Source organism: Mesoplodon bidens (assembly GCF_964165515.1).
Source record: "Mesoplodon bidens genome assembly, chromosome: 5".
Lineage (NCBI taxonomy): Eukaryota > Metazoa > Chordata > Mammalia > Artiodactyla > Ziphiidae > Mesoplodon > Mesoplodon bidens.
The window spans coordinates 1,028,827-1,056,615 of NC_138161.1; the positions used below are offsets into that span (position 1 = coordinate 1,028,827).

The 27,789-nt window shown below is 52.8% G+C and overlaps 1 protein-coding gene across 3 annotated transcripts in view; it reads left to right on the forward strand.

Annotated features, from left to right (window-relative positions):
• Positions 1 to 343: 343 nt before the first annotated feature.
• The window catches only part of LSS (lanosterol synthase), a 41,247-nt gene continuing 13,801 nt past the window's right edge, over positions 344 to 27,789 (forward strand). The window contains exons 1-17 of one of the 3 annotated variants that reach the window (XM_081234637.1): positions 344 to 513; positions 955 to 1,123; positions 1,856 to 1,994; positions 4,051 to 4,159; positions 5,281 to 5,402; positions 6,789 to 6,885; positions 9,009 to 9,144; positions 9,424 to 9,532; positions 10,173 to 10,291; positions 11,592 to 11,689; positions 11,947 to 11,974; positions 13,638 to 13,694; positions 14,316 to 14,387; positions 14,630 to 14,680; positions 15,230 to 15,379; positions 15,785 to 15,881; positions 16,668 to 16,773. In XM_081234637.1, coding sequence (XP_081090763.1) covers positions 500 to 513; positions 955 to 1,123; positions 1,856 to 1,994; positions 4,051 to 4,159; positions 5,281 to 5,402; positions 6,789 to 6,885; positions 9,009 to 9,144; positions 9,424 to 9,532; positions 10,173 to 10,291; positions 11,592 to 11,689; positions 11,947 to 11,974; positions 13,638 to 13,694; positions 14,316 to 14,387; positions 14,630 to 14,680; positions 15,230 to 15,379; positions 15,785 to 15,881; positions 16,668 to 16,773 — 1,673 coding nt within the window. In that variant the 5' untranslated portion in view covers positions 344 to 499. Of the gene's footprint in view, positions 514 to 954; positions 1,124 to 1,613; positions 1,764 to 1,855; positions 1,995 to 4,050; positions 4,160 to 5,280; positions 5,403 to 6,788; positions 6,886 to 9,008; positions 9,145 to 9,423; positions 9,533 to 10,172; positions 10,292 to 11,591; positions 11,690 to 11,946; positions 11,975 to 13,637; positions 13,695 to 14,315; positions 14,388 to 14,629; positions 14,681 to 15,229; positions 15,380 to 15,784; positions 15,882 to 16,667; positions 16,774 to 27,789 lie in introns of those variants that run through there. The other 2 variants (XM_081234638.1, XM_081234639.1) reach the window with 2 other exon arrangements.

The window sequence follows — 27,789 nt, forward strand, 5'->3', positions numbered from 1 at the left end:
CCTACAGCCTCTGGCCTCTGGCTCTTCCTCAAGGGCACTAGGCGCTCCCCAGACCTCCTGCCTTCCGGCCTCGGGTGGGACCCTCCCCAAGTGTCATTCAGTCTCAGGCGCCCCCTGGTGGCCTCGTCCTGGCGCTTCGCCCCACAAGTCGCTCCGAGGCTGACAGACTCCGGCGGCACGCGTGACTGGCAGTCGCGTCCCTCCCGGCCTCGCCCACTCACCAAGCCCCGCCTACCCACCCAGTCCCGCCCGCTCAACGCCCCGCCCCCCGATCCCGCTTCGTTCAATGTTCCCCGGCCCCGCCCCCACCGCTCAGACCTTCGCGCTCCACCACTGAGCTAGCCGGCCGCGCCCCGGACCCACCCTCACCGCGCTCTGATTGGCTGCGCGGGCATCTTCCCATCGCGTTCTCCGGTCTGCGGAGGCGAAGGCCTTTGCGGGCTGGTGGCTGGTCCGGGTGCGGGCGCAGGCTGAGGGGGACCGGGAGCGCGCGGCGGTCATGACGGAGGGCACGTGAGTCCCCGCGCCCCTCGAGAAGGGAGGGCGCGATCGGGGGCGCAGCGGAGGGGCCTCACTGGGTCGGGGGCTTCCAGCGAGGCTGCTGCGCCGTCCGGCCCCGCCCGCGGTCTGTGGAGACGTGCGGCACCGGCCCTGGGGGCGGTGAGGGGCACGCTCTCCTTCGGCGATGTCGCCCGGGGACCTCTGGGCCCGGGCCGGGGAGAGCCGGGTGGGGCAGGCGGTCGGGCTGGGGAGCGGGACGTGGGCGGCGGTCCCTGTGGCATGTGTCTGCTTGCTCTCCCGGAGAAATAATGGCGCGGTGTTTCGGTGCAGAAGCGCGCCAAGAGGGTTTTTATTTTGCAAGGTAAGGGAAACAGTGGTCTGCTCGCAGGTCGTTGGGGTGAAACGGGAAGGTCGTTGCGCCTCTGGCCTCTGACCGCTCATGATCGCTTCCAGGTGTCTGCGCCGAAGAGGGGGACCGTATAAGACAGAGCCTGCCACCGACCTCAGCCGCTGGCGACTCCGCAATGAGAGGGGGAGGCAGACGTGGACATACTTCCAAGGAGAGGAAGACCCTGGCCGAGGGCAGTCTGGCCTGGAAGCTCACTTACTGGGCCTGGACACCGTAAGTGTTGATTCTGCTCGCCACGTGCAGTGCCTGGGACGCCACCAGACCCCCGCCTGCCTCCCTTCTTAGCAGTGGGCACCAGCAGCCAGTAGGGAGCTTTAAGCGGCTCGATGTGAAGGGCATTTTTTTCCTCTGGTAAAACAGAAGGGATGTGTACTGTGCACCTGTGTCTCGTGTCGCCAAAGCTGTTTCCTACCAGAGTTAATCGAGGTAAAGATAGAGCATGAAGTGAATGGGCCCCTTTGCTTCAATCCCTTTATCACTAAGCTGTGTGTAAGAAACTGCTCTAACTTCGTTTTTGTTCAGAAAAAGAAGTTTCTGATCTAGTGAATTTCATAAGAGAAATTCAGTTAGTTAGTATGACGTAGAAATGGGGTCTCCCTGTCACTGTGCCATCCCATGGCCCCTGCCGAGGGAGGCCTGAGTTCCAGGTCTGGGTGGGCATCAGTGCCCCGCCCCACACACTTGGGCACCTGCTTTATTCAAGATGTCTTGGAGAAGTTGTGAAGAAATTTGCAAATGTGTTGGAACGCAGAACCATGAGAATGTGGAGCCATTCATTTGCTAAGATTGGCAGTACCGTCATCAGAGTTTTAGGTCTTTGATTGAAACAGCTGAAGCTTTCAAAGCAATTCAGGTTTGTTACTTTGACTTGGTCTCCAAGTGCCAAGGGCTTCTCTGGCCTAGCTTCAGACCACTTAGCTCTCAACTCCTTTTTCTTCTTTGCAGAGGAGTTACTTTAAGGACTTGCCGAAAGCCCACACAGCCCGTGAGGGGGCTCTCAACGGGATGACGTTCTACGCTGCACTGCAGGCTGAGGATGGGCACTGGGCGGGTGATTACGGTGGCCCGCTCTTCCTCCTGCCAGGTAGGAAGGTGCTGTTGTGGCCTGTGGACGAGGCCACCCTGGGACATCCTTGGCGTCTTGGCTTGATCTGGTTCAGGCCTTTGGTGAACGTCTAAGGTGTGAATGCGTGAACAGGTGAAAAACCGGGAGCTCACATAGAAAAGGGCTGGGGAGGTTGCCCTGTGCCTCAGTTGTCCTGCTGTCGTTGCCAGGAGATGGGAGTGAAGGCTCAGCTAGCTAGCGTGCTGAAAAAGGAAGCAGGGGGTGCTTTGGGGGCCAGGGGAGGCTCTTGAGTCCCGGTGCAGAGCAGGGGCAGCAGTGGAGGGCCTAGCCTATGCCAAGGTGCAGAGGTGGGCAGGAATCTTTTGAGTCCTGTGTAGGCAGCTTGTGTGTGTGAACTCACCTGAATCGTTGGCCAGGAGAGCTCAGATGGGACCTGTAGGTGCAGGTTGGTGAGTTGTAGGAGGACTGCAGTTGGAGCCCTTGGGTACTGAACTGGTTTGGCTAGACACGTCTGTTTTGCGTCCTGGGACTGTTTCTCTAAAGACATGCTCAGCTTTGTAATCTGGAACCTTCCCTGAGTTTCTGCAGAAGGACCTTTTCCTTTCGTGGGAGTAGCACTGGGAGTCCCTCAAGCTCCCACCTCTGCTGTGACTCCAAGCCCGGCTGCCGCCTGGACTGTACAGCTTCGTATCTTCCCGACCAGGGACCCAGGGGCCTGGGCCTTGGGGGCAAGTCTCTGGGCTTTCTTCCCTTGGTCTGACCTGGAGCCTGTTGAGACTTTTCCCAGGGATCTTCATGGGGAAGCAGTGACTGCACTGGCTTGCTCTGACCCTGGGCAAGGTGACAGGACTTCACCATGCCTTGGCTGACTCATCTGTGATGTGGGGATGACGGGAATCGGGTTTGGTCACATGTGCATGGCCCCAGGCACTCGGAGGGTGATTGGTCACGGGGACACTGCATTGGTTTGTGCTTTTGCTGTAGCTCTGGGCTCAGCCTGCGGCATGCCCCACCTGCTGTCTGCAGGCTGTAGGTTGGGGCTTTCCTCTCTCCCTCTGGACTCTGGACAGACCATCTTTCTCAGGTGGACACTGGCCTGTTTGGGGGTGCCGTCTCAGGGTTCTTCCATGGCTGGCTGAAGTTTGACCTGTGTTTTTCTGCTTTAATTTGGCAGATGCTCATGGATGTCATGACTGTGTGTGGCCCCTGTGGCACTGAGCATCACTGTGGTGATCACTGACTCTGGGGTTGGACCTCCTGGGCTCCAGCCCCAGCCCCACCACTTAGGGGCTGTGCCTCAGTTTCTTCGCCTGTAAAATGGGGAAGACCGGCTCTGCTTCCTGCTTGTGTGCTTCCCTGTCTTGACAGCATCATACCTGTTATGAAGGGACACATGGGCTTTTTTCTGTGAACCTCTGTGCTGTGTCCATATCTATCTGCCTTTCCAGAGTGTGTCTGTGTGGGTGTGTCTACTGGGGCTTCTCATGCCTCTGGCCATAGTTGGGCATCCATTCCGTGACACATTGTTGCTGGGGCCTGCCTGAGACCCCGTGTGCTCGGTGCCGTGGGCACGTGGCTGATGGAGCCTAGGCCAGGGGTGGGGTGGAGGGGCGGGGGGGCGTAGCCTGTGAACACCATGCTCAGGAGGGCTAGGCTGGGAACAGAAGGTCCTTTGTGGGTGACATTTATTGTTGTCCATCTTGCAAAGTGATGTGTGCTATTAAAATTAATAAAACAGGAAAATGTAAATGTAAGCGAGTAAACTACCCCATCCAGGGATGATCCGTTTAGTGTTTCTTTCCCAGTAGGCATGTCAGTAGTGTGGGACCTTGGAGTGGCTGGGGGGACTCTGCACACCCCATGTGATACGTGTCACGTGTGCTGTTGCTGCTGCTCCTGGAGCCCCAGTTCTAAAGTCCCTGACGGGGCCGGGAATAGTAGCCTTCCCAGGCTCGTTTCCACAGGAAGGAGACCCTAGCAGACGGCTGCCTGTTACCTGGGGTTCTCAGGAGGAACGGGGCCTGGGCTTAGCAGTGCTGAGTGCCTGCTGAGGAGCATCTTTTCTGCCGCACAGGCCTCCTGATCACGTGCTACGTGGCGCACATTCCTCTGCCGGCTGGATACAGAGAAGAGATTACACGGTACCTGCGGTCTGTGCAGCTTCCTGATGGCGGCTGGGGCCTGTGAGTCTGCCCAACCCTGCGTCACTGCATGTGTACACGTGCACGTGCACACCTGTTCTTATGTGGGAGATGCACCTATCAAGGGGTGGGGTGACTGTAGCTCTGGCCCTGGGTGGGTGGGGAGAGCCTGTCAGAAGGGAAATGGGCTGGAGGCTACGTGCAGGCTGGGTCCGGGTTTCCCTGGGGCTCTCAGAATGGGCCTGTTCACTTTCCGGGCCTCGGTTTTGCAGCTTGTGTTGTAATGAGTTTCATGACTGATTGAGAGACTCCCGACACCCATATAGCACAGTGAAAACCATTTGCTGTCATCGCTAAGGCAGAAGAAAATTGTCCTTGACCCTGGGATGGCAGCAGGGAGAGGCAGGCTGGGCAGTTCTCCCCATGTTTCAGCCTGCCTTTCTGTGGTGTCGCTCACTCTGGGAGCAGGGCCCTGTCCCAAGGTGGTCAACTGCCTGCCCACCTGGCTGTGGAGCCCTGGTGCTTCTTGTCCTGCAAGCAGGATGTGGGCCCCTCCTGGGCTGGCTAACTCCACACCACCAGCCTTCCTTACAGAATCCTAGGAGGATAGCTCAGCTCTGCTTGCCTCCTGGATGGGGTCGTGGGCATCTCGAGCTTCGGATCCCAGCTCTTTGCCATCTGGGTCCTGGGACAGACTTGAGGTCTCACCAGTGCCTTCGCCTGCCCTGGCATGCTGCCTCTGGAGCTTGCTCTGTGGGCCGTAGTGATGCAGGGTCTATTGATGGGCCACTGCCTGGGGTCATGTGGATTTAGGCATGGGAAGTAAATGGACAGGGACGGGCAGGTCCTGGAGGGAGGAAGCTTTGCTGTGCTATGCAGCATGCGGGATCTTAGTTCCCCCACTAGGGATCGAACTTGCGCCCCCTGCATTGGGAGAACGGAGTCTTAACCACTGGACCGCCAGGAAAGTCACTTGAGGGCAGTTTTGGAACTGTTCAGTTGTCAAGGAGGTGCAGGAGCTCCTACTGGAGAATGGCTGTTCTGGATGTTTCTCGTGTTGTTACGTCATTCTTGATTTGCTGAGGAAATTTAACGGAAGCGTTGCTTAATTTCTTACAAGTGATGGAAGACGTCATTTTCTCACCTGTCTCCTGCTTCTGTAGGCACATTGAGGATAAGTCCACGGTGTTTGGGACTGCGCTCAACTATGTGGCTTTGAGAATTCTGGGCGTGGGGCCTGACGATCCTGACCTGGTGCGAGCCCGGAATATTCTTCACAAGAAAGGTACACCCTGCATAGCACGTGCTACGTAATAAGGAGTTCACGTTACCTCAGCATAATGAGTGCTCGAAAATGGGAAATAGAAAGGTGCACCTGCACTTCACATGCAGCAAAACACGCGAGCCAGGCAGGCGTCAAAGCAGAACAGGAGGAAACTGTCTAACCTTGCCAGTAAATTTTTAAAACACAAATAAAGGTCACCATATAATTCTGTTTGTTTCGCAAATGGGCAAGGACTCACGAACAACACGCTCGTGCGTTGCTTGTGGGAGTGCTCCTTCCCAGGGGGCAGCCTGGCCACACGAGAGTGGTGGCAGCTGGTGGGGCTCTGCCTGCACCCTCCACCCTCGCTCTCCTGTGTGTCCTGTGGGGCTCCCGGGGTGACTCCCCTCCCCTCGCCCCGGGGAGGCCCTTCTTCTCCTGCTCCTCCGAGAATATTCACGGCTCTTCTGCAGAGCCCGGTGCGTCTCGCCCGCCTGCCCTCCCCTCACGGACGTTCCTCAGTCTGCTCGCCCTCCCTGCTCTGTGCTCACACCCAGGGGCCTCCCGTCAGCACCTCGAAGCCCCTTCCTGCTTCAGGGCTCCGCATGTGCCACTGTGTTCGCCTGGGATGTCCCACCTGCCACCCAGCCCCGCTGCCTTGGGGGCTTCTCATGCTTCGCCTGGCACCTTGCATGTCACTTCCTGACCTGCCACGTCGGGTGATGCCTCCTGCCGCGCTTTCTCACGAGCCTGCATTCTTCACACGTGTGTTGCTCTTGTAACAAATCCATCGTCAGCTTCTGGGCTCACTAGTGTGAGATCCCAAGGAGGATTTCTGGTTCCTTGTCTGGGAAGGAATGTCTTCAGGCCATGCTTCCCTAGTAGCTTTGTGGCTTCTTTGCCTTCTGCACACCTGGGTTTGGGGTGAGGCCTCCTTGTGAATCGTGTCCAGGATGGTTTTTCTGTGCTTGGGACCAGTGCTGCTGGGGGTGGCTCCAACATGGGGCCACAAGCATCCCCACAGCCACAGTCCAGATCCGTCTGCTGCGTGGGGACAGTGCAGCGCGGGACAGCCAGATGGACTCAGGAGGGAGAAGGCCGAGCGTGCACAGTTAACTCCCTCATCACCTCCAGGCCCGTGTGGACAGGGGCTGCCGTGTGCGCCTGGGCCTCTCACCTTCCCAGCTGCTCCTTCCCCGGGGGCAGGGGCCAGACAGGCTTGTTCTGGGGAAGGCGTTGGTTCCATCAAGCAGCCCTGGCGTTGGGTGGTCCCGAGTGGTTCTGGAGCCTGCTTCTTACGACAGGGAGAGGATCCTTAGCAGGCCTGCCTTTTGAAGGGGACCCGACTCCTGAGGGTCTCATGTTCACAGTCAGAGGCAGGTGATGGGGCCTGTTCTCTCCCCACAGGTGGCGCTGTGTTCATCCCCTCCTGGGGGAAGTTCTGGTTGGCTGTCCTGAACGTGTACAGCTGGGAAGGTCTCAACACTCTGTTCCCAGAAATGTGGTACGCTTCCCCATCTACAGTCACCACTGTCTCAGCGAGTAGAGTGACGCCGCCCTGGGTCACTTGCTGCCTGTTAGTCAGACGAGGGGCTGTCCGTTCAGTGGAGTGGGGTGGCGTTAGGCTCCTGGCAGAGCCCCTGCTTGGCTGAGTCCTACGGACGATAGGAGAGGGTTCCCGCTTGGGCAGGAGGGAGGGAGGTGCCGTGGCGTTGGGCCGTGTGGCAGGTGGGTGGGGTCCTGCCTGGCTGGTTACAGAACCTCTGGTGCGGGGCGTGATGCGCTGCCTTTGTTGCATAGATGCCTGTGACTGTGTCTTGTTATGGACATTTTGAGCATCTATAGAGATAAAGGAAAGGAGGTGCCAGCCCATGCAGCCCTCCCCAGCCCAGCGCTGGGTGTGCCGCGCTGACTGTCCCCCTTGGCTTTTTCGCTAGTGAATGTTAAAGTTGATCACAGGCATTCTGTTTCCCCTGCAAACTCTTCAGTGTGTGTGTTTTTGTTTTTTGTTGTTTTTTGTTTTTTTGTTTTTTTTTTTGCGGTACGCGGGCCTCTCACTGCTGTGGCCTCTCCCGTGGCGGAGCACAGGCTCCGGACGCGTAGGCTCAGCGGCCATGGCTCACGGGCCCAGCCGCTCCGCGGCATGTGGGATCTTCCCGGACCGGGGCACGAACCCGTGTCCCCTGCATCGGCAGGTGGACTCTCAACCACTGCGCCACCAGGGAAGCCCCCAGTGTGTGTTTTTAAAAGATAAGAATTTTCTTTCAACAGAGCTACAATATTGCTTAAAAACTCAGCAAAATCGACATTAATTCCATATTGTGTGATACTTATAAGCCAGAGATTTTAAACATTTTGTGAATAACTAATGAAATCTCTGGCCATGTGTCCCGAATACATTCATATACATATAAGTACCCCAATATCACTTTCAGGAGGTGAGGTCCCTGGAGCAGGGAGCTGTCAGGGAGGTTGGGGGGCCCTTGCGCTAGGGGACTTCGGTAGAGGAGAGGTGCGAGGTGAAGGGGCCGATCAGGAGATGACATCAGGGGCCTGATGAGAGGGCCGACGGCCCAGCCTCCACCGGGTCAGCCCTGCCCAAGGCTGGCCACTCCGGAAGGGGCGGGAGGTGGTCTGGGGCCATTCCAGTGTTCCTCACCAGTGGGCCTGCCGGCCGGACCTCGGACCCACCCGGTGTGTAAGGAGCCGCAGAGGAAGGCACGGAGCAGGCGCTGGGAGGGGTGTGGTGTCAGAGGTGGGTGTGGGGGACTGCGTTGGCTGCATCCCTGCACTGCAGGGCCCAGGCCGTGGTTGCCGGGCCTCTCGGTAACTAGGGCACTGCTAGTCTTGGCAGAAGTTGTTTTGGAGGGCATAGGTTAGAGTGTAAAGGGCAGGTGTGCAGGATAAAGGACCAGAGACCCTGAACCGCTTCAGCTGCAGGAATGCTGGAAATGTTACCCAAAATGTAGCAAACGCCCTTTAAGGTGAGTGGAGGAGCCCTCAAGAGAGTGAGGCCAGGGGTGGTGGGGCTGAGGACACCCGCCCAACCCTTACGCCTGGGAGCAGGGGAGGCGGGCTCGCCTCCACGTGGCCTCCCCTCTCACTCGAGGACGGAGGCGAAAGGGACGGGTTGAGAAAACAGCCCAGGTGCGCCCCTACCTGGGAGGCTGGCAGAGCTGTGCTCACGTCAGGCTGCATATCTGGGTGAAGCACAGCAGAGGTAACGATCAAAGACACAGGCCTTGAGAAGTTGTGGCAGTCCTGAAGGGTTTTAGGTGAACTTTTTATTTTGGAATAGTTTTCAATTTCCAGAAAAGTTGAAAAGATAGTCCAGAGCGTTTCTGTAGACCCCTCACTCAGTATCTCCGTGATTAACGTTTTTGTTACTGTGGCACGTTTGTCACAACTGGGAACCCACAGGCAGTCCTCACCGTTTAGGAGCCAAGTCTTCTGGCTTTAGGAGGCGCCTGGTGAGCCAGGAGAAGTTGTCGGCTTCTGTGGGCTGAGCCCCTCAGGAGCACGGCTGTGCCCACTTGGGCCAGAGACAGCCGTCCACTCCGTGTTCAGGCTTGAAAGGGCCCCGGGCTGCAGTGTTGGGGGGGCCCTGCTGACACGCTGTCCTGCCAGGCTGTTTCCTGACTGGATGCCCGCGCATCCCTCCACCATCTGGTGCCACTGCCGGCAGGTGTACCTGCCCATGGCCTACTGCTACGGCACCCGGCTGAGCGCTGAGGAGGACCCGCTGGTCCAGAGCCTCCGCCAGGTGAGCCTGACCACGTACGCCCGCTCTCAGGGGTCCCCACGGAGCTGAGAGCCCGACAGAGTGGCGCCTCCACCTCCTGTCCCTAAATGACTGCCTGGGTGCTTGTGCAGTGGGATGGGCTGCAGGGCACCTGTGAGCAGAGGCCAGGCCCCAGTGTGTCCCCGGGAAGCAGCCCTGACATGGGGCTTGGGGAGCAGGGTGCTCATTGGGGCCTGCCCTCGGGAGGGCAGGCAGTGGAGGGTACGGGCAGGTCTGGGGCTGAGGCACTGCCGCCCTCAGGAGCTCTACGTGGAGGACTACGGCCGCATCGACTGGCCAGCGCACAGGGACAGCGTGGCCCCCGATGAGCTGTACACGCCGCACAGCTGGCTCCTCCACGTGGTGTATGGTGGGTGCCCCCAGGGGCTGGCTGGGCCCCCCGGGGGTCAGTCGACACCTAAAGTGACAGGGAACGCGGAGGGACACGGCCCTATGATGAGTCCTGGCATTGGGGTCCTGTGGGCACAAGGGCGCTGGCCGTGCACATCTCGTGTCCAGCAGACCCACCTGGGGCTCAGGCTCCTGGACAGAGGATTCGGAGCCCAGGGCCTTGAGGGGCCGGTGGTTCCTCCTCAGTGGGAGAGAAGGGGCCGGGACCCCACGAGGCCAGTCCAAACCCGTCTCCCGTGGGTCCTCCTGGCTGCTCAGAGCCGAGTGGCCTCCCCTTGGAGCCTGGCGGGTGCTGTGTGCGCAGGCGGCCCCGTTCCCCCTCATTCATTCGTTCGTTCCCTCACTGGTCCTGCAGACGGGCCCTGGGGTGGGAGCCGGGCCCCGCCCTGTCGGCACTGGGAGGCAGCACGCTCCGCACGGCTGCAGGGGCCGCAGGGCAGCACCAGGATGCCAGGGAGGGGGCTGCACCAGCAGGCGAGGGGATGGCAAGGGGGGGCCCAGAGACGGGCCGCCGTGGGCCGACCGCCCTGGGGGGTCTGTGCTGGGGCCGGGACTCCTCTCCGTGTCTGGTGCCTGTTGACGCCCCCCCTCCCTCGCAGCGATCCTCAACCTGTACGAGCGGCACCACAGCGCCAGCCTGCGGCAGCGGGCCATCCAGAAGCTGTACGAGCACATCGCAGCCGACGACCGCTTCACCAACTACCTCAGCATCGGCCCGGTCAGTGCCCCTCGCCCACTGGGTGTCTGGGCCTGGGGTGGGCGAGGACTGGAGGCGGGTTGCCCAGAGGCCTGTGTCTGTGGAGCTGCAAGTGGGGGTCTCCCTGGAGGTGAGGTCTCCCACTGGAGGCTGCCACACCTTTACGTGGGACGTGGGCCTCTGATCCCCCAGGACCCCTGTGCTTGGCCTGCCCTCCCGTCCCACCACCTGGTGTGTCTGGAGCACTGCTTCTTGAGGCCGCCTCCTTAGGTCTTTCTGGCCGGTGGGGTGGACTGCTTTTCCTCCCCTGGTCCTCTCCCCTTCCCCAACCCTAATAACCCACCATTTGCCTTTCTCCTATGGGGTTTGCAGGACCAGGGTGCTTGCGTTCCACTCCTGATTCCTGTTGAGGCTGGTGGCTCGAGACTGGCTTCTTGGAGCCTCTGGGCTCCTGACTCTGCTCTGCCCCGTGGGGCTGTGAGCCCGGGCGGCCAGTGCAGGGTTGGGAGGCTGGCCTGCAGCCTTAGGGCACTGGGTGCAGGAGGCAGCGCTGCAGCGAGCCTCGGGCGGCCGTGACCGTGGCCGCCGTGCTGGGTCAGCCCACGGCTTCTCTGTGTGAGCCCAGTGGGCGCAGTGTCCACAAGCCCCACGCGTGACCCTCCTCCCAGATGTTTTCGAGGCCGGGTGGTACCCGGGGGACGTCCACTGCCACCGCCCCACCGAGGGGCCAGTTGTTTCCCTTTCAGCGCCAGGGAATTCTTTGTGGGCTCTGACCTAACGCTGCATAAAGCAAGTTAGAAATGCGCTGTAATCGGACCTTGGCCTAGGAGGTCCCGGGGTGGGAGAGCTGGGCCTCTAGAACACCAGCTCTGAGCAGTCAGGCCCTGCGCCGCTGGTCTCGCCTCCGAGTCGCTCCGTCTGTCCCGTGGCCCTCAGCCCTATCCTCCGTCCCCTGAGTTATCTCAGGCAGCTCAGGACACACCACACCCATGTGCCCACTCAGGGGTCCCCGCCTTGCCCGTCACCCTCGTGGCGGTTCTGCTCACTAGCTGGCTGGGCTCCCGTCACCTCTACGGGTCACCCTGTCTTTTCCCTGCTGCCGTCCCCCTCCCTCCTTGGCACACATGCCTTGGCCCATTCCCACCTTTCCCAGGGCAGGGCTGCAGCCTGGTAGCAGTGAGTGCTTGGGAAAGCGGTTGGAACAGAAGGCCTGGCCTGCAGCAAGGCCGTGCTGGGGCCTCGGTGGGGTAGGACTGCGGCCCTCCAGCCCGGGAACCCCGGCGGGTGTGGAGCAGAACCGTGACAGGGCTGTCTCCTCCAGATCTCGAAGACCATCAACATGCTTGCGTGCTGGCACAGGGAAGGGCCGGCCTCCTCTGCCTTCCAGGAGCACTTGTCCAGGATTCCCGATTACCTCTGGTGAGTGTGGCTGGGAGGGCGTGGCCCTCGGGGAGGGCATGGCTGAGAGCCTGAAGGCCAGCGTGTCCCATGCAGGGAATTCTGTGTTTGAGGGAGGGCTATTCCCCTGGTGGGCCCTCCACACAGCTGGATGGGGGGGTGGGAGCTGTCCTCACGTGTCCCCTGCTGCGTGGGCGCACTGCTCTTGGGACACGGGCTCTGGGCCCCTGACTTCCGGCTCTGCCCTTGGTCCCTGACCCGGACTCTTCTCCTCGCAGGCTGGGCCTCGACGGCATGAAGGTACAGGTAAGGGCTGTAGGGCCGCAGCTGCTGCCTCCTCGCAACCGTTCCTGCCTTTTGGGTTTGTTAAGATCCCAACTCACTCCTCCCGACATGTTCTGTCAGCGTGTGGCCAGTGGCTGCAGGTCCCCCTTGTCCCGCATCTGAGGGGCACCGCCGGGCACCTCCTGGGTGTGTGCTGTCTGGCAGGGATGCTGACAGGCCCTGGGGGCTGGTGGGAGAGCTGAGGGCCTGCAGTCACACCACGGGAGCAGTCTGTACACCAAAGTCATTCAGAGCTGCAGCTCGGGGCGGGGGGACAAGGGCCACGGTGGTTCTCAGACGCCAGCCCAACTGCTGCTGGACAGCTGATCTCACAGCTCGCATGCTGGGTCTGGTTAGCGGGGTCAGGACAGCAGCAGGATGCGGTCAGAGCAGAACCCGTGCCTTCTGCTGCCCCCTGAGCTGAGCATCCCAGAGGTACCCCCTTCAGAGTCCTGAGACACACTCCCTGTGGCCCCTCTCCGCGTACACCGCACCTCTGTTTTGTACCATTTGCTGGTTTCCAGTGTCTGGATGTCGTAGATGCTGTTCCCCCAGCTTACGTCCTGTGCGTGTCCCTGGGGGTGGGGCTCCTGGGTCACTGGGCAGCCTGGGCTGACCTGGTTCTGTCCCGGCTGCAGGGGCCCTGGGGTCAGTGAGCCGGGAGCTGTAGGGCTTTTGTCTCCTGTCACTCAGTGTGCAAATGTGGTGCCTCCAGCAATGTCCTTGGGTCACACTGACCTCTGGGCCCTTTGGGACGAGTGCACGTGGGCCCCGCCCCGCCCAGTGCAGACCACCCCTGCCAGGTGCCCTTGCCCGGCGCACTTGAGCCCCACTTCCAGCTCCCTGGCCCCCACGCTGCCAGTCTTGTGTGAAAAGATTCCTGAAACACGTGAAGTGGAGGGGGGTGACGAGCTCTCATGTGGCTCCCCACCCCCTTTGACACCTCCAGCCCTGGAGGTTACGAGGGCTTCTGGTCCTGACAAAACTGCCGTGCCATCCCCGCTGAGTTCACGGCAGCCCCCGGTGGGGTTTTGCTGTGTGTTCAGTGGTGTCAGGATCCAGCCCGGGAGGCTGATCCTTGCTGTCGCCTTTGTCCTACAATCTCCCGGTGCCCTTCTCTCCCGGGTCGTTTGTCCCTGGCAAGTCTGCCTTCTGCCTGCTCTGCACCCCAGATTTTCTGCAAACTGGCGGTTCGGCCCTGAGGCTTGATCCGGTTCAAGTCTTTTTGGCCAGGCGCTGTGTGTGTCCTTCCCACACATTGTCCCACCAGGCTGCAGTGTCTCGTGTCCCTTAGTGCCACCGATTGGTCTGGGTTCCGTGCCAGTGGGCAAGCAGTGGAGGCCATGGCGGCGGTCATCCAAATCCTGGAAGTGCTCTGAGGAGCCCTGTCCTGGCTGGTGGCCTGGTGAAGGCAGGTGGGGCCGCCCGACCCACGGCTCCTTGCAGGACCAGCCCCTCTGAGGGCCTCGTGGGCTTCAGGGGTACAGAGCCCAGAGCCCGGGGTGAGGAGTCTGCTGGACTCCTACCTCTCTGTAGGAGCTGGTGGGTGCCCCTGCACCCTTCCTTGGCCCTCCAGGCACCCGTCGGGTCTGGGAAGTTGGGGTGGGGGTGGGCGGCGGCTGCTGTAATGCTGTCCTCTGCACAGGGTACCAATGGCTCGCAGATCTGGGACACCGCGTTCGCCATCCAGGCTCTGCTGGAGGTATGTGGCTCAGTCCCTCATTCTCCAGCCCCCACCTGCCCTTCCTGTGTGTCCATCCCTGCATCCAGCTGGACACGGCACCTGCCGGCCCTGAGCCTTCGCTTACCTGGGCTCCGAGACAGTGGTCTTGCCTGGCAGGTCTAGGTGTGGGGCTGGCTTGAAGTCTTCAGGGGCAAGGAGCCCTGTGAGGGCTGTTCCCGGGGTGACGAGGTGGTGGGGTCTTCTGTAAGGGGGCGCGGGCTCCAGGCTGTTCTCAGTGCTCAGATTGCTCGCTAGGGATACTTTTGAGCACGTACTAGAGAGAAACAGAAGCGTGTTTTTATGCTGGTGGGAATGAGGTTGGCAGGATTTGGGGAGGAGTCTGGGCCTCGTGGGGGCCTGCCTTAGGTGGGCAGGGGCCCTGTGGGCACAGGCTGGGGCTGGGGCCAGGGGGTGTGGACCGTCTCTTCTGCCGTCGCTCCACCATGTCTTTCTGACCTGGCGGCAGAAACCCGAGCGCCCCGAGACTTGGGTGGGTTTGCTCCCGGTTCCCAGTGGTGGCCGGGTATCACCAGGGTCGTCCAGGGACCAGCCACGCACAGGCGTGTGCTGGCTGGCGGCTCACCCCCTCCTCTTTCCCAGGCGGGTGCACAACACAGGCCAGAGTTTTCGTCCTGCCTGCAGAAGGCTCATGAGTATCTCCGGGTCTCGCAGGTGAGACCAGGCCTGGTCTGTGCCTCGCACAGGCGGGGTGCCCCTCCAGCCCGGGGCGTCCCCTGATTGTGGGTGGGGGCAGTGGGCCACGTGGGCACTGCCTGGAGGGTTCCCACTGGCACTGGTGGCTGAGAGGGCGGCGGCACTGGGCCCTTGCGTGTCCTGCTGAGCGGGCCCGTCCCTGCGTGGGGTCGCGTGCTGTGGTGGTGACGTGTTCCCTCCTGCCCCTCGATGCTCACCAGGTCCCAGATAACCTCCCTGACTACCAGAAGTACTACCGCCAGATGAGCAAGGTACCACGGCCAAGCCCGCCTGCCCCGGTTAGCCGGCCTTGCCCTCGAGGAGGGCTCTCTCCTCGGCTTCCTGTTCTGATAGAGGCACAGTGCGGGGTTCCACTGATGTACCCAAGATATTCCTGACTGCAGAGTTGAGCATAAATGCAGTAGAGCTCTGTGGGCTTCACCCCGCCATGTCACACACTGTGTGCACTCAGTAGCACATGCAGACATTAAATAAGCTGTCAGAACATGGATGGCAGTGATGAGGGGAGGAGTGGGGAGGGCAGTTCTTGCAGCGCGTGGGGGCGTGGACATGGCCGTGGCTGCGTTCTCACAGCGGGTTGCTTGTGCCCGTCCCACAGTAGAGCCTGAAGGTGGTGACGGGCAGAGGCTGCAGTCCTTGTGCTGGAAGTTGGAGGCCGTCCACGTGTGTGTGGCTTGGGGCTGGGGCTGTACCTCCGCTGTGTGGATGGGCCTCGGCTCTGTGCAGGCTTGCGAGGCGCCACGGCCTGGGGTGGCCAGGTGTGGGCTTGGCCTCCACCCTTACAGCCCCACACTTTCCAGGGCGGCTTCTCCTTCAGCACACTGGACTGTGGCTGGATTGTTGCCGACTGCACAGCTGAGGCCTTGAAGTCCCTCCTTCTCCTGCAGGAAAAGTGTCCCTTTGTCACCAAGCACGTCCCACGAGAGCGGCTCTTCGATGCTGTCGCTGTGGTGAGGCTGCTGGGTGTGGGACTCTGGTCGCACAGCTGAGGGCGCTGTGCACGTGGAGTCTTGGCCACCCCACCACAGACCCACTTAGCACACCCAAGTTTTGTCTGATTTTTACGATGGAGATCACATAGGTTGGTGGCGCACGTGTGCTTTGTAAGTGGTAAGCATGCACGTGCTGGGGAGCAGTCCCGGGTGGTCCCGGAGTACCTGGTTGATACAGGTTGCAGCCCACTGTTCTGGGCGCCTGAGGGTCCTGGTTTAACATGAAAACCGGCTCCCTGTTTCCCATCCCTGCTCCTTGGTTCCTAGCCTAGGGGTGTTTCTAGAAAGCTGTGCCACAGCCTGTGGGCCCTTGCACGTGCTCAGCGCATGGGCGAATTCTCAGGATGTTCCCTCTGGTTTTAGTTGCTGAGCATGAGAAACCCCGATGGAGGGTTTGCCACCTACGAGACCAAGCGTGGGGGACACATTCTGGAGCTTCTGAACCCCTCAGAGATCTTCGGTAAGTGGTCAGCCAGTTACATGGCCACAGACTCAGGGGCCTTGCGTGCCTGAGGCTGGACCTCCCGCCAGAGCCTGGAGCTCTTTCCCCTGGCGGGGGCAGTGCCAACAAATGTTCTGGCAGATGTGGGCGGATGCTCTAAGGAGCCCCCAGGCACCAGAGTGTTCCGTGCTTCTCGACTTCCCAGGGTGCGGAGACCCTGGTTGTGGTTAGAAAGGCTGCAGCCTGCCTCTCGGAGGTGGGTGGGATTCACACCGGCTCTCTGGCCCAAGCCTGGGCCGGCTCCTGCTCTGTCTTCCGTGAAGGCCGGCCTGTCTCCTGAGTGCTCCTCACAGAGCCCACAGCTCCTCACAGGGAGGTGACAGTGGGGACCCGCTCGCCGTGTCCTCCTGCTGCGTCTGTGTGCGCCCCTGGACCCTCCTTCCGGGTCTGCATTTGTCGGGCTCCTATAACTGGCAAATGTGCTCCTGTGGAGGCCTTCTCAGGGTGGGGTGCAGCTCTGCTGTGTGCGCTTCTCTGTTACCCTCCCACTGGCCTGGCTGTCCTGCAGCACAGATGGGCCTCCAGGTCACCTGTGTAGATGCCTCCCTCCCACCTGGTGGCCATGTCACCAGGCTGGTCACTGGTGACGCTTCCTCCTTTCCTTTGGAGAATGGGCAGGCTCATGATGTGTTGTACAGGCTCTGCACGTTATGGCGTTCTCCTGTGTCATGATTTGGCCTGAATTACCAAATTGGGCAGCTGAGGTAAAGTTCACATTTCTCAAGCCTTCCTTTTCTTTCCCAGGGGACATCATGATTGACTACACATATGTGGAGTGCACCTCGGCTGTGATGCAGGCGCTGAAGCATTTCCACAAGCAGTTCCCAGACCACAGGGCCGGAGAGATCAGGTAAGGGTGGCCTTGGCACAGGGATGCTCAGTCACGCAGCATGGGTACCATCAGCTTGGGGCCAAGGAATCAGACAACCTTGATGTCATTGCGAGCAAGCCATTTGCTCACTTGGGGTGCTCAGGCCGGGGGCCCATCTCAGACAGGGGGCTCTGGAATAAAACTCGTTTAAACACGGAAGGGGTTTCAGATGCTCCTGAATCCTGCTGTAGGCCCTGAAGTATATCAAGTGTGTGCACTGGGGGTCAGAGTAGCACAGTTATAACACAAAAATGAGTTATTTTTTGCATCTTCTTAATAACATTGAAAGAAGACACATAAAGGTGTGCCTAGGAGCTACTGTGGGTTCAATTCCAGCCACTGCAAATGTCACAGTAATGTGAGTCATGTGAATTTCCCAGGGCATATGAAAATTACGTTTACACTATATTGTCGTCTGTTAAGTGTTCAATAGCATTATGTCTAAGAAAACGATGTATGTATCTTAAATTAAAATTAAAAATATTTTATTGCTAAAAATATTAACCATCATCTGAGCCTTCAGCAAGTCAAATTCTTTTTGTAATAGTAACATCAAAGATTACTGATCACAGATCACCACAATAGGCATAATAATAATGAAAAAGTTTGAAATATTGTGAGAATTACCAAAACGTGATAGAGACATGAAGTGAGCAGATGCTGTTGGAACAATGGCACTGATAGCCTTGCTCTATGCAGGGTTGCCAGAAACCTTCAGTTCGTAAAAACCACAGTGTCTGCGAAGTGCAGTAAAGCAAAGCACAATAAAATGAGGTATGCCTGTGCCCCCAGCTCCACCTGTGTCCAAATAATGGTAGTTTTTAAATAAACCTTTCCTGTTGAAGTCTGGCACATGTTTAGAGAAGTCCACAAACCATACATATAGCCCTTGGATTAATTATGAAGTGGACACACCCATGTGACCACGTCAGGCAAACACATTACCAGAAGCTCCCCTCCTGGTTCTCCTCTGCCCACTGTGATCCCAACGTGGAATCCCATGTCTGTCTCTCTCCACTGTCGAATGCAGATGCCACGCTTTGTTTATGCATGTGCTTGTTGTATATCCTTCAGGGCCTCTCAGTGGGTTATTATGAATCATCCTACTGTGAACAATCTCAGACTTTTGTTTTGGGGCACAGAGGTTCCCATTTCTTGAGGATGCGGATGTGGACTTGCTGTGTCATGGGGCTTCTGTGCAGTTTCTTGTAGATTTTCCTTCATCCTTGTATGATTCTGTTGTCTTATGGCTCTTGGTAAACCTGGTATAGATTCAGCTTGGTCATGATGTGCTTTACTTTTTATATATTGTTGGATTCAGTTTTTTTTTATTTTTATTTTTTGCGGTACGCAGGCCTCTCACTGTTGTGGCCTCTCCCGTTGCGGAGCACAGGCTCCGGACGCGCAGGTTCAGTGGCCATGGCTCACGGGCCCAGCCGCTCCGCGGCATGTGGGATCTTCCCAGACCGGGGCATGAACCCGTGTCCCCTGCATCGGCAGGCGGACTCCCAACCAGTGCGCCGCCAGGGAAGCCCTGGATTCAGTTTGATAAGTATTTTATTTAGGATTTTGTCAAAGGTTCATAAATAGCTAAAAGTAAAGCCAATGAATCATTAGTAAAAATTTATCATGCACACACCACAAAGACAGTTTGCAAACCAGGGGTGCACAAACCAAAACATTGAATGAGGCTCGGGTATATATTGTTATAAAGAGCTTATATTGTGAGAAGGCAGTAACTGTTTATTCTTCACAGTGATTGGTTACAATATTAGAATTTTCAGTGATTACCTCGTATCAACCTTGGGAAGCAGTTCAAGTTTTCTTTATGATTTCCAGAGGTGTAAACAAGAAATGACCCAGGTCAAGTTAGTCTTGCAAAATAAGCTAAATTAGCCTTTGTTTATATGATTAAACTGGTTTTGTCTGCTCAGGGAATTTTCGAGGCTGAGCTCTGTTTGTTTTTGATTTTAACGCTTCCCCATTTTGGTCATTGTCTCAGCTGGCTGAGAGTATCACCAACCAGTGTAGTGTTATTCTCTCTCTCCACCGTTGTTGTCGTCAGGCTGAAGAGTCACATATTTGCTGTTTTCACTAGTTGAATTGACAGGTTGGAGGGCCATGTAGTCACCATCTTCATCATTCATGTCGTTATTGCAAATTTCATCCAGTTGTCTGATCCTGATGGATACCATTTGGTATGTGAGTGGCTGCCGGTAGGCATTTTAAACTGTTGGGAAATTAATGTGATGACTATAAAAAGAACAATAATCAAGACTGAAAAATTTCCCAGAGCCCAAATTTAATCAATTAAATAAATCAAATGGGTTATAATCAGATTCGGGTATTACCTTTCTAAGTCAGTCTACAGAAACTTTAAAAGTTGTTTACGGAGGCGCACATGCTGTGTCAGCAATCACATGTCCTCAGTGTTCCTCAGGACAGGATGCACCTTGGGTGTTTACCTCAGGAGGCAGCACCGTAGATGTCTTTGCACATAAATTAGGTCTCTATGTGATCTGCGCAATCAGGTAATTCAATGAGAGGCATTTCTATGGAAACAAAAGAAAAACAATGGTAAATAATTCAAGCAAATTATAAATTCAGTTTCTGAGTTTGGAGAGCAGCTAGTTGAGACGATTTCTAGATGCTGGGTTCTCAGCATCTTCAGATGCAGTGAGGACGAGTGTGGCAATTAGACAGATTTTCCTGGTTTTCAGTGTGAATGTCTCCGGCGATCTTTCTGAGTGGCCACACAGCAACAGGCATGAGGATCGTCCTCACATGAGCTGTTGAAGTTCGTATCAAGTTGTCCAGCTTTTGCTTGCAGGGCTTTGGGAAAAGGGCAGTTTTAGTTTCATAGTGATTCAAAAAATCAAAAGAGTGGAAGAAAATTGTAAATGTTAGTTTGGAGAGTTCTAGCCACATATTGGAGGAAATCAGAAGAATTCAGGATTCAGTCCAGTTTACACTTAGAAAACAAACTTCAAAGACAATTATTGGTACTAGAATCTGATGTACATAAAGGTGTGCTATTGAAACATAATTTTTCTCTCTATAATCGCCTCCATTTCTATCAAAGGTAACCGAGTCTGGTTTCAATAAACTTGGCCTGATTATTTATGTAAGTGCAGCAGGAAGAGCGACTGACCATACAGGCTCTTTAAAGTCTGTTTCGTTGGAACTTTTCATGAGGAATCTCATATTGGATCTTTAAAGTCTTTCTAGGCTAAGAGGCCAAGCCAAGGACTTGTCCAGTTGTGTCCTGTTACAAGAACAGATTCTTACTTAACTTTTGCAAATATGTATTGTTATGAAAAATAAGAATATTTAATAGGAGTCTGAGAATTCTTGAGGGACCAGGTAGGGAGAAAAAGATAAATGTTTACTAAATTGCTGTAAGTTGTAGACTGCTTAAAAGAGGAGAAAAAGGATACTTTAATTTTGGAAAACAGAACGCTAAAGAATGAGTAGTTATCAGAAGCCTACATTCTAGAGTACTTGTGAGGGTCTTTTCCATGAATCTCTTTGAAGATGAAGCACTTTTGCAGGAACATTTTTGCAAAAGCGTCAGAGCAAAATAATAACTGTTTGCAAATGACAAACAATAACTATTTGTAAATGAAAAGACTTGGAATTATATCAGGGCATACCAGATTTTTGGGAATTTCATATGATTTCTGGAATATTTATTTTATCTATTTATTTTTCAATAAATTTATTTATTTATTTATGGCTGTGTTGGGTCTTTGTTGCTGTGCACAGGCTTTCTCTAGTTGCGGCGAGCAGGGGCTACTCTTCATTGCAGTGTGCAGGCTTCTCATTGTGGTGGCTTCTCTTGTTGTGGAGCACAGGCTCTAGGCGTGTGGGCTTCAGTAGTTGTTGCACGTGGGCTCAGTAGTTGTGGCTCATGGGCTCCAGAGCACAGGCTCAGTAGTTGTGGCGCACGGGCTCAGTTGCTTTGCGGCATGTGGGATCTTCCCGGACCAGGGCTCGAACCCGTGTCCCCTGCATTGGCAGGCAGATTCTTAACCACTGTGCCACCAGGGAAGTCCTGGAATATTTATTAATAATTTCCACATAAATATTTCCTAAAAAAAGTTCAGCATCACTTCTTATTTGAAAATGCTTCCCATGAAATTTAACACATACGAAAAGTTACATAGTTGTAAAAAAGCTTGTCTCTTTTAATAGAGAAGACTCAGTTTTCTTAAGTAATCAAAGACCCGATAAAGACAAATCATAGAATCTTAGTTTTCTAGACATATTACATTAAAGGTAAAGAAAAACATGTGTTTACCCTTTCTTATTAAGAGCAGACCAATAATCTAAGAAAACTATCCTTTTAACAGAGAAAAGCAAATTCTAATTTCGTACCAGTGTAATTTTTTTTTTTTAATTTATATTTGGCTGCGTTGGGTCTTTGTTGCTGCGTGTGGGCTTTCTCTAGTTGCAAGGAGTTGGGGAGGGACTACTCTTCATTGCGGTGCGCGGACTTCTCATTGTGGTTGCTTCTCTTGTTGTGGAGCATGGGCTCTAGGTGCGTGGGCTTTGGTAGTTGTGGCACACAGGCTCAGTAGTTGTGGCTCATGGGCTCCAGAGCACAGGCTCAGTAGTTGTGGCGCATGGGCTTAGTTGCTCCGCGGCATGTGCAATCTTCCCAGACCAGGGCTCGAACCCGTGTCCCCTGCATTGGCAGGCAGATTCTTAACCACTGTGCCACCAGGGAAGTCCTGGAATATTTATTAATAATTTCCACATAAATATTTCCTAAAAAAAGTTCAGCATCACTTCTTATTTGAAAATGCTTCCCATGAAATTTAACACATACGAGAAGTTACATAGTTGTAAAAAAGCTTGTTTCTTTTAATAGAGAAGACTCAGTTTTCTTAAGTAATCAAAGACCCGATAAAGACAAATCATAGAATCTTAGTTTTCTAGACATATTACATTAAAGGTAAAGAAAAACATGTGTTTACCCTTTCTTATTAAGAGCAGACCAATAATCTAAGAAAACTATCCTTTTAACAGAGAAAAGCAAATTCTAATTTCGTACCAGTGTAATTTTTTTTTTTAATTTATATTTGGCTGCATTGGGCCTTTGTTGCTGTGTGTGGGCTTTTTCTAGTTGCAAGGAGTTGGTGGGGGACTACTCTTCATAGCGGTGCGCGGACTTCTCATTGTGGTTGCTTCTCTTGTTGCGGAGCATGGGCTCTAGGTGTGCGGGCTTTGGTAGTTGTGGCACACGGGCTTGGTAGTTGTGGCACACGGGCTCAGTAGTTGTGGCTCACAGGCTCCAGAGCACAGGCTCAGTAATTGTGGTGCATGGGCTTAGTTGCTCCGTGGCATGTGGAATCTTCCCGGACCAGGGCTCGAACCTGTGTCCTCTGCATTGGCAGGCAGATTCTTAACCACTGAGCCATCTGGGAAGTCCCAGAACCAGTGTAATTTTGATATTAAAATTCTTCCTTTTTAAAAAACTTGTATAAATCCATTCCAGTCTTAGTCAACGTGACTACACATAAAAATCCTTTCTCCAGATTCCTTTTCTATAAACCTACAGCTTTTTATATCCATTCAGGTTTTGTCCTTTTTCCTTTCTTATTCTGGAACAATCATTTTACTTAGAACAAAATTACTTTCTTTTTTTCCTTTCAACAAAAATGCATCCTTATTCCTCATACCTTCTTTTTTTTAAATATTTATTTATTTATTTGGTTGCACTGGGTCTTAGTTGCAGCTCCCCGGGTCCTTAGTTGCGGCAGGCAAGCTCCTTAGTTGTGGCATGTAAACTTCCAGTTGCGGCATGCACGTGGGATCTAGTTCCCTGACCAGGGATCGAACCCGGGCCCCCTACATTGGGAGCGTGGAGTCTTATCCACTGTGCCACCAGGGAAGTCCCCCGCATGCCTTCTCCTGAAAACACACATCCAACTTTTCATATATAGTCATTTTCTTTTATCTGTATTTTCTAGTAGTTTTGTAAACAAACAAACTTTAGCTCTTTTATGAATCAGTTTTGGCAAGGGAACTTCTATAGCAGTCTGTATTTTTTTTTTTTAGAAGCCTCTTTTTTAAAAAAATGCTGATTTTTCAACTTTATTAGTTCAAATGTTATTTTCTCAATTTCAAAAACTTACAAAAGCTTACCTAGAGAAAAAATGATGCAAGGAAGTTGTTACAGAATAATTACACATTCACTCTTAGAGGATAGCATAATTGCCTATGAACGACATTAAATGAATATAAATTCTTTCTACATAATACAGTTAAAATAAAATATATGCTTTCTGGAAATTACATTATGAGATTCTCTGGTGTCTACAGGTTCATCCCAATGTTGCTCTACTAGACTGGGAAGCATAGAACAGGAAGGGGCTGCAGGATCCCCACATCACTGCTGAAGAGGGTTGCTCTGCGTTGAGTAGGCAGAATGATTTGAAGGATGGAGAACAACCTCTAAACTGATTGCTGAGCTATAACTGTACAGGAAAACGCCACCAGAATTCCCAGGCTTGCAACTAGTTATGAGATTGCTCCCTGGCTGCAATCTGAAAAGGCAAGGCAACAAAGCCTGAGCCTATCAGAGAGGTTGCAGCCTGGCCTTGAGGAGCCATCGCTGTGTGTACAGGGCAGAGAGGGTGGCTGTGGTTGGCCACGTGGTGCTTCTGTTGCTCAGTTTGCCGTCGTGTGAGAGTGGCCGTTTTCCAGCATGATGGGCCATTCCTTAGTGAGAGACGCAGTGTATATCATGCCCATACCTTTGTGTATAGAACCGTACAACTAACTGAGACAACACTGTAATAACTGAACACGTATTTCTTCTTTTCAGTATATGGCATGCGTGCATCCTATTTTGTACTGTATGAAACTATTGCTTACAGACAGATAATTAATCTATTAATAAATCTATCTCTAAGGTATAGCTAAAATTAAAGATGTATACTGTCCCTTTATCTATATAGGTATAAATAATATGTATATTTTCCATTTAAACAAATGTTAATTATAACTCACCAATGGTCTGCGACCACGGTTTGAAAAATAAGAAGTTGCAGTAAATCCTCCCACAGAGGAGAAAGCTCTCTTCAATGGATGCTTAGATAAATGATTTTCAGGCTTTCTTTTTTTTTTTTTTTTTTTTTGCGGTACGCGGGCCTCTCACTGCTGTGGCGTCTCCCGTCGTGGAGCACAGGCTCCGGACGCTCAGGCTCAGCGGCCATGGCTCACGGGCCCAGCCGCTCCGCGGCATGTGGGATCTTCCCAGACCGGGGCACGAACCCGTGTCCCCTGCATCGGCAGGCGGACTCTCAACCACTGCGCCATCAGGGAAGCCCAGGGCTTTCTTTTTAAATGTACACTTAAGTTTATAAGTAAGTTTTGATGTATCATTCAGTTAAAAGCATTTTCTATTTCTATTGTGAGTTTTCTGGCCCCTGAGTTATTTAGGAGCATGTTGCTTTATTTCCAAAAAAAATTGGAGGAGTATCCAGTCATGTTTTTGCTGGTTTCCATCTGTTCTGGCAGGCGGTGCAGCCACAAGGGGGCACAAGCGGGCACTGTGTCTAGTCTTCCTTTTGTCACCCAGGCCAGGCTGGTCCCTTGGCCATGTGCTGTGCGTGTGATCTGGGGTCCTTTCCTCTGGCAGCCTTGTCCTCAGAGATGCCCTCACAGTATTGATCTTCCTTCTTACTCATCTTTTTAAGAATTATTACAATAAAAGTAAAGCAAGCTCTTTGAAGGAGACTTGGACGATACAGAAAAGCACCAGAAAGAAAGCCAGGTGCCCTTCCTCAGCCCTGAGAAGAGGGCACTCTGACTGTTTGATCTCCACGGTGCACCTTTCACGTAACTGGCTCCGTTTACTGTGAGGTTCCTGAGAGCAGCTGATAACTTCCCTTGTCATTGGGCATTCTCCTCCAACATGAGTTGTAATGGTTATTTCTGAATTTTCATTGCTGTTTTCTAGCTTCTCCCCATTTGAACCTGAACCAGTATCCTCTTGTTAAATCTTTGTTCAGGACCTTTATTCTTCCCTAGAGCCATGGGGGCTTGGAGTCGGCCTGACTGGGTGGATGCCCCTGCCCCTTCTCTGCTTGAGATCCTAGTCCAGTCACTTCACCCCCTGCCTAGGTTCCCCCTGCCACATGCGGCAATAGTACAGCCTCACGGAACTGGGAGGATTGAGATACCACACGAAAGCACTGGGAGATTGGCATGTGATAAGCACAGAATAACTATTGTTATTGTGTAAAAATTCCTGCTTTGGAAGGTAAATTATAATAGTTTTCTGGTGGATTTACTTCATTTGTATTTCTTTGGAGATTACTGAGCTAAAATATTCTTTCCAGACATTTATAGGTCATTTCTGTTTCTTCTTTCACGTATGAATTGCCATTCATACCCTTTCCAACTTTGTTGCTGGGATGATTTTTCTTCTTGCCTTACATGTTTATTAAGCACAATAAGTAATTCTGTATCTTATGTTACAGATACTTTCCCCCAATTACTTTATTATTTTTACCTCTAGAGAGTTTGAACATAAGTTTTTATTTTTTAAACAAATATATTAACTTGTTATATTAAAATTTTTAATTTATCTAGGAGTGTTTTTAGGTATAGTTTGAGGGCGTCAGTTACTCTAGTAATACATATGTGGGATATTCCATTTTACTAGATTGACTTGAAATTCTTCATTAACTTCAAACTTATAGGAAAGTTATAAAAGGAGAAAAAAGCACTCCTATTTACCTCTTCCAACTATTGCTCAGTTGTTAATGTCAACTTTAATAATAGCCAGTTAATTTCCAGCAAAAGTGAGTTTATTCAGAATAGCCAGAGGAATTGCAACTCGGGACATGCGAACTGTGACAGATCACAGGAAAATCCAGAGAATAAGAAAGGGAACTTACTTTTATAGGGGCTGTGATAACCAAGGAGTCTGTTGGAGGGGTTGGGGATCCAGAGTATGGAGGCATCCCATTGATGGGCTGCTGCTGTCTCTGATTGGCTGGGCTGTTGTGGGAAAGAGAGTTGTCTTCTTCCTGCTGGATAGTAAGCAGAGACACCTTCCTGCCTGAGATGTGGAGGGCCATTTTTTCCTGTTTGGGGTAATTGGTGATGCCTGGTGGGCCTGAGCACTTCCTTTACAGGCCTGTCTTGACTCCAGCTTTAGGTGAAGCTTCTTTAATTAATTCCACTTTAACATTTTACTGTATTTCCTTCATCATACTCCCTCCCATATATGTTTTTCCTTGAACCATTTGAAAGTAAATTGCCAATGTGATTACCTTAATCCCTAAATACTTCAGGGTTTTTTTGTTTTGTTTGGTTTTGGTTTTGGTTTTTTTTTGCAGTATGCGGGCCTCTCACTGTTGTGGCCTCTCCCGTTGCGGAGCACAGGCTCTGGATGCGCAGGCTCAGCGGCCATGGCTCACGGGCCCAGGCATGTGGGAGGCAAGCAGACTCTCAACCACTGCGCCACCAGGGAAGCCCTTTAGTACTTTTTAAAGATAAATTTATTTATTTATTTATTTATTTATTTATTTATTTATTTATTTATTTATAGCTGTGTTGGGTCTTTGTTGCTGTGCGCGGGCTTTCTCTAGTTGCGGTGAGCGGGAGCTACTCTTCGTTGCAGTGTGCGGGCTTCTCATTGTCGTGGCTTCTTTTAGTATTTTTTTTTAATGAGGATATTCTCTTATGTAAATATGAGTCACAATATTAACATTGGTATAATACCATTATTTAATCTATAGAACTTATTTCAAATGTCCTAGTTGTACCAGTGGTGTGGTTTATAGAAACATTTTTCCTCAAGGTCTAATCCAGGGTCATTGTATTTAGTTGTCATATATTAGTTCTTTAACCTGGAACAATTCTTTAGTCTTTCCTCATGTTTGATGACTGACATTTTTGAAGCATATGGCAAGTTATTTTGTAGAATGTCCTCAGTGTATGTTTTTCTGTGTTTGCCCATGACAAGATTCAGGTTATAAAATTAAGCACTTTTGTCAGGCAAGTAACAAAAGTGATGGGGCTTCTCAGTGCATCATATTAGGAAGCGTGTGTCAACACTGACTGTTGATTAAGGAGATGGCCACTTGTTTTCCTAACTGTAAAGTTAATATTTTTTTCTTTGTGGGAGAAAGGTGTTTTTTTTTTAATTTTTGAAATTTTATTTTATTTATTTTCTTATACAGCAGGTTCTTATCAGTCTTCAATTTTATACACATCGGTGTATACATGTCAATCCCAATTGCCCAATTCATCACACCACCATCCCTACCCCTGCTGTGGCTTTCCCCCCTTGATGTCCATACGTTTGTTCTCTACATCTGTGTCTCAACTTCTGCCCTGCAAACCGGTTCATCTGTACCATTTTTCTAGGTTCCACATACATGCGTTAATATACGATATTTGTTTTTCTCCTTCTGACTTACTTCACTCTGTATGAGAGTCTCTAGATCCATCCACGTCTCAACAAATGACCCAATTTCGTTCCTTTTTATGGCTGAGTAATATTCCATTGTATATACGTACCACAACTTCTTTATCCATTCGTCTGTCGATGGGCATTTAGGTTGCTTCCATGACCTGGCTATTGTAAATAGTGATGCAATGAACATTGGGGTGCATGTGTCTTTTTGAATTATGGTTTTCTCTGGGTATATGACCAGTAGTGGGATTGCTGGGTCATATGGTAATTCTTAGTTTTTTAAGGAACCTCCATACTGTTCTCCATAGTGGCTGTATCAGTTTACATTCCCACCAACAGTGCAAGAGGGTTCCCTTTTCTCCACAGCCTCTCCAGCATTTGTTGTCTGTAGATTTTCTGATGATGCCCATTCTAACTGGTGTGAGGTGATACCTCATTGTAGTTTTGATTTGCATTTCTCTAATAATTAGTGATGTTGAACAGCTTTTCATGTGCTTCTTGGCCATCTGTATGTCTTCTTTGGAGAAACGTCTATTTAGGTCTTATGCCCATTTTTA